Consider the following 10,904-nt stretch of genomic DNA (forward strand, 5'->3'; position numbering starts at 1 on the left):
CGGCCGGCACACATTGGTGCCACCCGTTATTACTCACTAAATCCCAATTGACTTTAATTACTATTCATTATTGATCTGTATTTGTTTACTTTGATTACGCATGGGCCTAACAAACGAGGAGAAGAGGAATACAATGCCAAGAAGCAGTCAAGCCAGTCTTCACCGTTAATGTTGATCCTCTCAAGGATATCATCCAGTTCCTTGTCAGCACCAAAAAGTGTCGGAGCACGGTCAACGTACACTTTAGCCCTCGGATAGCTAAGCACCACAAGATCGTTGTTCACCCACAAGAACTTCTCCTGCCAGTTCTTCTTCGATTTCTTATCATGGATGAGAGTAGGGACACCCCACTGTCGAGAGAGAGTTCGAGTCCCCGGCTGGGTAGAGGCATTAAAGAAATGCTTGAAAGTTGGAACAGTCGGCAGGCGCCCCAAGGCACAACAGAGTAGTTCGAAACCCACTATCTTGTTTATAGCGATAAGGGTCAACTCTCTCACCGAAAACACGTATTCCCAGATGATCAGGTTAAAGAAATCAATTGTGGGCAAGCACAAACCTGCCTCGAACAAGGTGATTGGGATGTCGACTTTTCCTTCAGGCGGATTGTAGAGTGAAGCATCGTGCAGAGGGATTTGCAGTTCGTGTTCGGGAACGAACCCGAACCGGAACTCAAAAGATTCCCATTCTTCGGAGTTCATATCTCTCCCCAAAGCGCAAGTGGCAACCATGGAAAAAATATGAAGAAGGGGTTGAAAGGGTTTTTTCTCACAAATAGGAAGTAAAGAGGAAACGCCAGGAAGAACAGATGTGACAATCGTCAATCTTGAGTCAAGTCAAGTCATCAAGTCAAGCCGGTCAACTCTATTAAACCTTGTGTATTAGGGTTTGTGTTATGTTCATACTGTATAACTTGCTATATTAATGGGAAAACATCACTTGAGAAAAGTCTTGTGTTAAAAATTTCCTAAGCCCTAGTGCTAATCAATGAACTAAACTGATAAAAACCATGTTGCATACTCATTGGGAGTGTGTGGGATCCTTAACCATGACTTAACGGGGCTCAAGAGACTTGCACTGCGGAGCCAAACACTCACAAATGCCACACTTGAAATCTCTCTCAAATATCTCTCTGTATGAGAAATCTCTCCAAGAATGTCAAATCTCTCCCAAATCCCTCCAAGTATGTGAAATCTCTCTCGAATATCTCTTTGTATGAGAAATCTCTCCAAGAATGTCAAATCTCTCCCAAATCTCTCCAAGTATGTGAAATCCCTCTCAAATATCTCTTTGTATGAGAAATCTCTCCAAGTATGTGAAATCTCTCTCAAATATCTCTTTGTATGAGAAATCTCTCCAAGAATGTCAAATCTCTCCCAAATCTCTCCAAGTATGAGAAATCTCTCCCAAATCTCCCTCAAATAGTTCCCGTAACTTTTTAGAATTATTCGGGTTATTCCGGACCTTAACCGGGTCAAAAACGGCTTAAAACGGGGCGAAAACGAGAAAAATAGGCCTTAGGAACCGAAACCGGAATGAGAGGCCTCTTAGGACCAGAACCGAGCCTCTGGTGGCTGAGGCATGCGAGACCGAGCCTCGGTCTCTGCCTCTCTCGGTGTCTCTTCTGGTCGCTCTGCCTCTCTCGGTCTCTCTTCTGGTTGCTCTGCTCCTCTCGGTCGCTACCCGCCGCTCGGTCTCTTCTGGTCGCTTTGCTCCTCTCGGTCGCTACCCGCCGCTCGGTCTCTTCTGGTCGTTCTGCTCCTCTCGGTCTCTACCCGCCGCTCTGTCTCTTCTCGCTCGGTCTCTACTCCGACCTCTGTCTCTTCGCGCCCTCTGTTCTCTCCTTCCCCCTCTCGGTTCCTTCCCTCTCTCTTCTCCCCTCTTGGTTTCTGCCTCCCTCTCTCTCGGTTCAGCACCAGAAGGCCGAACCTCGGCCATACTTCGGGAAATTGTCACTTTTAGCCCATTTTTGATATTTTTAACATTTTAAGCCCGTTTTTCGTGATTTTAAAGCGGGATTTTCTCCAGAAATTATATTTTAACATAATAAACTCTAAATATTCATAATTTAAACATATTTTTATGAAAATCATTATCTAAATAATAAAGATCTAATGGGGGATTTATTTAAGGTGGAGTGTTGACTTTGCCTTAACTTATGACACAAGCAACCACCCCACACCCACCCTATGACCAGCCATACCTCCCCACCTTACCTATGTCACTTCAATGTTCCCTTACACTCAAATTTCACTCACTCCCACGTTTTTGAGCTGGAACAAACAACCACACTCCTCATTTTCTCTCATTTCTCTCATTCCACTAAGTAACAAACACCACTTTTCTCTCAAACTCTTCTACACAAATTTTCGAGATTCAAGGCTGATTTCAAGTGTTCTTCCACACTTAGTAAGTAAAAATTCATCCTCCCTATTATTATTTCACTTCATTCTACTCAAATCTTTGATTTCTTACACAAACTCCATAACTATAATGTTAGATTCTCGAAAACCTTCAAGGCATCTCCAAGTGTTCTTGAATTAAACACTTCCATTCTTCAACAATCATCTACTCAAATCACTTAAGGTGAGTTCATACCCCCTACATTTTCATGTTTTCTCAAGTTTTCAGGGGGGGGGGGGGGTTACAAGTTAAAACATCAAGAACATAACTAAATATTTCTAACAGCCTTCATCAGAAAAGTTCAACTCCATTCACGGACTGTTTTGGACATCTTAAACATTTTTGTTTTCAAAACTGTACAAGGTGAACATAGTTCAAGTTTGTAGCTTTAAAATGACTACTTGCACATCTCCATACGATTTTTCTACAATTTATGGTGATTTTTACAAAACTGCCTATCATTTCAAACAACAATCCGGACCAGTCTGTGATTATGGACTTTTTCACCCAAGTTGGAGGTCATTAAAAATCGTGATAAAAATTATGAGTAAACTAGACACATTTTGTGAACTCTCGGAATTTACGGATCTAGTTTTCGACTTCGTATGATTTTTCTATAATTTTTCCAAAACAGGGAAGAATTGCTAAAGTTAGCCAACAGCAAGTAAATATCATAACACTTTGTATTATGTTGAGCAAAGTGTATAATCATAAGTTCTAATATTTGAATGTGTTTCCTTGTTAGTTTATCATTATGAACTGAAACTAAGTCATTCATATTCAATATTATTCATTCATTTAGAACACGTATTATGTAACTACAAAAAGTATAGTTCGATAAATTCACAACACTAATACATTTCCATAAAAGAATTCATACATATTATATACATTTTAGATAAACTATAATAGGTATAGTTTATGATACATCACTCAACACACTCGTACAAAAAGGGTACATTCATACAAGAAAGATTTATATCCACACACAGTTCACGTAAACTTGTTAACCTATGTTGTGAGACTTTCTCTCTCCCCGTACGTCCGAGTGCGGGATATAATTCCTAGTAGTTATAATCAGAATCTCCTTGAGGGAGAACGTGATACTTGTATATAGATCTATATTGGGTTTGACACCCCACACCTTGCTGCTAGCTACAGTGGGACCTGCAGGTCTACGGGTGACAAATGTCATTTCATTTTCGCGACGCCTGAGAAACGTTGTGGCAGGTTCACATAGTCACAGTATGATTATAGCGACTCACCTAGGGAGATAACAATTCATAAAGTTTACGGGGTTTTATAAAAACGAAGTAGGTTTTAGGTTGATAAAAGAAATTTACTTTCCATATCATTTTAAACTCACGACATTTCTACTAAGTAATGATGATTTCTCATACATTTTAGTCTTTGGTTATAAGGCTACATTTTTCGGATTTCAAGGAAAAATATCGGATTTTTCTGAAACAAACGCGACATTTACATGTGAAAGACTTCTACTAAGTTTATTAATAAAAGCTTATGAACTCACCAACCTTTGTGTTGACACTTTTCAAACAACTTGTATTCTCAGGAAAACACTAATCAGGTAATCAAGTGCTTTTGAGGATGGGACGTTAAGGCGTCAAACTTTTCATATTTTGTCAACATATTGTAATTGATTTTGAAACATGTAATTCATACAAGTGATGTAACTTTTTCAATTATATATATGTTGGTTGTGTTTGCTTAAATTACTATTGAAATTGTGGTTATGATACTATACATGAAGTCCTCCACCCCCGGACGTTTCCGCCATCCTTGGTTTGGGGGTGTGACAACAGAGCCTTAAATACCACAAAAGGGGCAGCGAACCGTTTCATGATGAAAACACGTAATGAACGACGATTTCATCATGCCAATCGTGTAAGCTGTCAATAGCAACCTGCCACGTGCCTGTGAATAGTCCAGAACAACTCTGCTACGTCACGAATGCAGAAGCCTACTGGCTTAAGGGACTTGTTAACGTTACCATAAATGGTTCCGTTAAATGTAATGGACATCATAAATGAGACGTTATCTCGTCAGGACTTTGGCCAAGGTCGGCCTTGGCCAAGGAAGTCTAACACCGGTGTGGCAGTTCGTTTCCCTCCGTGAAGGACGAATATCCCCCGCAATCTACTCATACAGTCACGACCAATCAGAACGTGACAGAAAGCTTAGGTGATGCTCAAAGTTGACGTCACCAGGCAGTTAGTTAACATGGACATGATTCTCCCAGTCAGAGGAGGCCACATTTAACGCTCATCGGACGAGGTCCCCACGATCCGTTAGAAGCAGGTATAAAAGGATCTCTTCCGCCTCAAGGAAGGGATCCCATCTTCTTTCTCAAAAAGATTACCCTAAAATTACATATCTCATAAATCTAACTTGATCGTCGGAGCGATGTCCTGGGAGAACACTCGGACGTCCTCTAACAATTCTTCTATGTGTTGTGTTCTCAGGAAAACTCTCAAGGCATCACAATAATATATATATATATATATATATATATATATATATATATATATAGAGAGAGAGAGAGAGAGAGAGAAAGAGGTTCCGTTAAGATTAAAAAAAGAGAAATTAAATATCCTCCTACCTTTTCTTCCTACTTATCTTCCTACCTACATGAAATTGTGACAAATGTCATATTTAGATAAAACTAATGACATTTTAGGACATTTGTCATCATTTCAAATGGGTAGGAAGATAATTAGGAAGAAAAGTAGGAGGATATTTAATTTCTCTAAAAAAATAGAGATCTTGTGATTCAACATCATCCAAATATTTTACATATGCCGCTCTAACACTTTGGCATACCGATATGACAGGTCTGTTATAATCATAAATAATTATATAGCGTCGTCTGTTCCTTTTCTCCTCCACCACCACAACTGCCACTGCAACCACCACTATCACCATCTCTGATACTAATCGGCCCTACCATTGACACCTCCGTCACTTATACCACCACTACCTCTTCTGCCATCAACTGTTATTACCATATATGATTATTCAATCTATAAACAGACATATATTTATAATCATTTACATATATGTATAAACATGTATAATCATATATGATTATACCTTTGTCATATAATAATTTATGATTAGTCATACTTCACGGTTGCCGGTATGCTGGAATATTAAAGCGGCAAATGAGAAATATGTGGTTGAGGTTGAATCTTAAGATCTCTATTTTTTTAATCTCAAGTTACATGTATTTGGTTTCAAAAAAGAAATTGATTATGGTATAGGGAAAAATCCAAGAACAATTGACTATTAGGCTGGTGTATAGCTAAAAAACGATAATGTGAACTAAAGAGATCGAACAATAAGGTTTTTGAAGGAACACAAGTATATGTTTTATGAAGGAAAACATGTATATGTTTTGATCTGTAAACCATCCTATGATGCCTGTTATGAAATTATAAACGTGCAACAAACACAAAGACTGCCAACAATATATATGATGATGCTTGGAATTAGGAATGGCAACGGGGCGGGTTCGGGGCGGGGCGGCATATCCCATACCCGAACCCGATATTTATATTTGTCCCCGAACCCGACCCGAAACCCGACGGGTTTCTTATCGGGGCGCCCCGTCGGGGCTAAAAATATCCCCGAACCCGACCCGAAACCCGATATAGACCCGAAACCCGACCCGAAAATGGTGGCAGAAAAAATTAGAAAAACTACAATGAAACAATTGAGAAATTAAAACCTTACAAATGCTTAAAATACAAATAAGTTCTTAACATAAGTGAACCAAATAGAAATTACTAAAGTCTAATATCGTAACTAAATTCATCACAATAGTGAGAAATTGGGAATACGTGATGGGATTGAAGGTTAGAGTCTTCGGGTGGCTGAAATGGGTTAGAGGGATGAAATCTCATTTTATATATATATATATATATATATATATATATATATATATATATATATATATATATATATAATTTTTCGGGTCGGGGCGGGTCGGGGCATGCATACCCCACTCCCTGACCCGAACCCGAACTAAAAACCCGATAATGACCCGAAACCCGATAAGAGTGACCCGACCTACTTGGAATGCATGAAATTAACACAAAGAACATTTGAACACCACGATATAAAGTGGTAACCTAAAATCGTAAAATAAAAAACAATATGAAACAGTCATTACTTATTGAACAGTTACGTTGCTAATAAAAATCCAACGAGAGAGAAGTGAAAGAAAATTATAACCAATTTAATTATGACAATGTAGAAAATAACAGCACATTTTGTTCATGCTACCAATATAGATAAAGTTTTATTTTTTATTCATACTAACAAGTACTTATCCCTTTTTACCAAATATTTTTCCCAACGTGCTTTCATTTTTTATAATAGCAACATGTTACACGAAAATTGTAAAATTATTATAAGTTGTGTTAATGTGTTCTCAGTTTTTAGTTTAATCTTCTGTTCGTGTGGGTGAATGTGTGTGTGAGTCACCATATATTGGTGTTGGTTGGATCTTTTGGTGGGCCTCCTAAAGGTTGGTGTGTGTTCATTATAATTTTCCTCTTTCATGGTGTGAGTCTTGGTGGAAAATTTGTTGGTCTTGTGTTTGGAGTTATGTTCCTTAAAGGTATATTTAAAATAATAATAATAATAATAATAATAATAAACCTAAAAAACTAATCTAAATGTAAATGGTTTTTTAAAAAACCAACTTATAGGATATTTTTGGTTTATCAAATATAACAACTTAATAAAATTCGAAAAATAAGTTCGTTTATCGTTAACAAACCAAAGACAACCTAAATTTTCACCTGGACTGTCCCTAGGGTTTGGATTTGTTTTGGTTTTAGTCCCTCACATGCATAAAATATCTATTTTACCTTTATCCAAATAAATTTAACGGGTTAAGTTTGTTTTTTCCAAATTCTACTAATGTACATCACTAAAATACCAATCTCTCTTTTTGTGTCTAATGTAATCAACAAATTTTAATCAACAGTCTCTCTTTGACTAATGAGTGATTTCAATCTCTTTGACTATGTAGTTGAACAACAAAAATTCATGGTATATTGGTATTGAGTTTGAAACTAGTGTGATGCATTTGCATATGTTTCTCTTTTTCGTCTCTTGTTTTTCGTCAACAATCCTTTATCAGCCAAACTCTTCATCTTCTGTGCTTTTCTTGCTTTCGCCTTTTCTTCAAAACCATCATCCATCATTTTCATTGTCGCCACACGTTTCGCCTTATAAACCTGCAAATTCATATAACTCAATTGGATACATATTTCAAAGTATAATAATGCCCTAATATAAAAAAAAGCTTCAAAAGTGCAATTTCTTTCATAAATGATAACACAGTGAACATGTTTGAAGAGAAGAATGAAAACTTACCTTTGTAATATCTTCAAGCACCTCATTCTCTTTACACTCAAACTTTTCCAATTTGTTTCCAAGATCCGCTTCTATCTCATGAATAAGATCTATGTCATTCTGCCAAATATCAACTTTAAATATAAATAAATTGTGCATTTTATACAAAAAAAATCATGCAACTTCTTTCCAATGTCAGTTTCCATATCATAAATAAAGATATCATGCAAAGTTATCAACTCATAATTTCTCGAGTAAACTACATTTTTTGCCCATGTCTTATGAGTGTTATTTTATTTGCTACAAAAAGGATTCTTGTTACTTTATTAGTCCCTGTGGAAACATTTTGGTCCTTAAGACTCTGTAATGGACGGAGGGCAAAAAGGTCATTTGACATGGTTTAACCGCCGGAAAACAGACCATGAACATGATAATTTGGTGCTACATAGATCAAAAAAGAAACAAGAAAAAATCACCATGCCACATGGGCAAAAATGTAATTTACTCTAGCTTTCATTCAAATGGGTTTAAAGAAGCTCATTGTTGTTCAAACCTGGGTGATGAAACTTATTGCTAATCCTCCTCTACCAGCTCTAGCTGTTCTTCCAACACGATGAACATAGTCCCTTGGATATCTGAAACAGTTTATCAACTTTTGTATCAATTAAATTAAAACATATTATATAATTTGTAGGGTTTATGATTTAGGGTTTAGGGTTTAGGGTTACCTTGGAATATCATAATTAATGACAAGATCAACAGTAGGAATGTCCAAACCCCTACTAGCAACATCAGTTGCAAGCAACACAGGGACTTTCCCAGATTTGAATCTATGAAGAGCAGAAAGCCTTAAAGACTGTGATTTAAATGAATGTAATGCAGCCACTTCCTGATCAAGCTCTTCCATCAATAATCCCAAAAGATGACAGCTCCTGATAAAAATTAATACACTTTATTCTCTTTACTTCAAAATAAAGAAATTCAAATTTGAAGGTATCATAAATTCATAATACCTGCATGTGGAAACAAAAATTATGGCAGATCGAATCCCCATATCTTCCATTCGTGACAAAATATGAAGCAGATAAACATCCTTCACATTTTTGGGAATAAATATATACTGCTGTTTGAGAGTATCCACTGTTTGAAACCCTTCATAAGCCTCATAAAAGTACGCTTTATTTGCAGAAACCTCAAGTAATGATTGAAGGTTGCTTGTCATTGTTGCAGAAAATAACAAAGTCTGTCTGTTTTTTGGTAAGCAGTTGAACACCACTCTTAACTCATCTTCAAATCCAGTATCCAAAACTCTATCTGCTTCATCCAACACTAAGAACTGAAATTATGTTAAACTTAAATTCCATATCACATCACAAATTAAATAAATAAACAAAATCCATTCCATTATACCTTGGTGTTAGAAAAGACAGGAGGAATATCAGGATTCTGTTCGATAAGAACTTTAATTCTTCCAGGAGTTGCAATTACAACATGAGGGCGTTGCATCAAGGTCTGTGATTGGCTAATCATATCCATCCCACCAACTATAACAGCACATCTTAAATTCAAGCATGATCCAAGGGCCCGAAATTGTTCTGCCAGCTGGTATGCCAGCTCACGGGTGGGAGTAACCACCAGACAAAACACACCAAAAGGATCCTCCGCGAGGCGGTGTAGGATAGGCAATGCAAAAGCTGCGGTTTTACCACTTCCAGTCTGAGCTATACCTAATACATCTTCACCAGAAAGGATACGAGGGATGCAGTGTTGTTGAACAGGGGTAGGTTTTTTCATGCCTAATTCTTTGCAGGTTTGAAGGGCCCAATCGGAAAGATTTAGGTCAGAAAAAGTGAGGCGAGTAGTGTTGGGGTTGGGGTTGGATGATGTGTCTTTGATCAATTCGTGGTGGGTGGGGGGAGGGGTATCAGTAATGGTGGTGACAGGTTTGGAGGATCTTTTGATTGGTTTTTGAGAAAATAAGGGGAAGTTTTCATCAATGAGAGCTTCTTGTTCAGCCATGGTCGCTGCAGTTAAAATAATTCCATGCTACTATTATAATAACAGAATTAACATCTAGGTTCTTGTTTGTAATTAGTTCTCATTTCACATTCAAAGGTAAACTACAAATTTAAAGATATTTCATTCAAAATCAGTTCTGGTGAGAGGCAAACTACACCTTTAAATCAAAAAAATCGACAGCAACACAAAATTCAGATCAGATACGAGTTCAAATTAGTATAGTCGATGGCAGCACAAAAAAAAATCGACGGCAGCACCAAAAAAATCGACATCAGCACAAACAAATCCACAATTTTTGCGTTCCAATTACCAGAAAACAAAGGGAAAAAGAAAGAAGAATGCAGAAGAATGAAACAGCAGGAAAAAGAAAGAAGAATGCAGAAGCAGGAACAAACACGAACCTTAGCTGTGGGGTCGAAGGTCTTCGATGTTGCTGTGGGCGGCTTTGACGATATCCGACCGGTGGGGAGGAGATGGCTACCAGCGGTGGCTTCACAGGGCAGGGCTTGAGGAGGCAACGATGGAGAGAGCAGCAATGGAGGCGTCAGTTGCTGCTTTTGTTGATGTATAAGGGTTAGGTTGAGGGGATGAGGGGTACTTTTTAATGGTGAAATAACGATTTTTTTTATAAGGGTAAGGTGCTTATCAGAGCACAGCGTATGTTGATTATGATGTTTGAATCTTGTTATAATACCAATTTATCTCTATTTTATAATTTATTTATTTTTATTTTTTTTAATTTAGACAAATATTTTTTAAATATAACATAACATAATAAATAGAACATAATATTTAAAAATTATAAATAACATACAATAAAAACAATACTTAAAGATTAAAATTAACATAGAAATTAAACTACACATAACATCCAAATTCCAAATAAAAAAAAAAAAACAACGTTATTCGTTATCGTTATTGTTACCATAGAAGATATAATCCGTCAAGTCCTCATGAAGTTGTCAGTATTTATTTGCGTCCTGAATGTCAACAACTCGATGCAAATACTTTGTTGTTCCTGGTTGAAACTGAATGTGTCTGGGCTCCGTTGGGATATAGTGTGCTATATTTCGTCATTTATCTTCTACTACCATGTTATG

The 10,904-nt window shown here is 37.1% G+C and overlaps 1 protein-coding gene across 1 annotated transcript; it reads right to left on the reverse strand.

Annotated features, from left to right (window-relative positions):
• Nucleotides 1-7,306: 7,306 nt before the first annotated feature.
• On the reverse strand, nucleotides 7,307-10,424 carry RH36 (RNA helicase 36). Its single transcript, XM_078975038.1, has 7 exons — nucleotides 10,206-10,424; nucleotides 9,196-9,809; nucleotides 8,799-9,121; nucleotides 8,514-8,717; nucleotides 8,339-8,420; nucleotides 7,807-7,905; nucleotides 7,307-7,667 (listed from the first exon to the last, which is right to left on the reverse strand). Exons 2-7 carry the CDS (start codon nucleotides 9,802-9,804, stop codon nucleotides 7,503-7,505), a joined length of 1,482 nt encoding a protein of 493 aa, XP_078831164.1. The 5' UTR covers nucleotides 9,805-9,809; nucleotides 10,206-10,424; the 3' UTR covers nucleotides 7,307-7,502.
• Nucleotides 10,425-10,904: the final 480 nt, after the last annotated feature.

Source organism: Lactuca saligna, chromosome 9 (assembly GCF_052625555.1).
Source record: "Lactuca saligna cultivar CGN05327 chromosome 9, ASM5262555v1, whole genome shotgun sequence".
NCBI classification, from domain to species: Eukaryota; Viridiplantae; Streptophyta; class Magnoliopsida; order Asterales; family Asteraceae; genus Lactuca; species Lactuca saligna.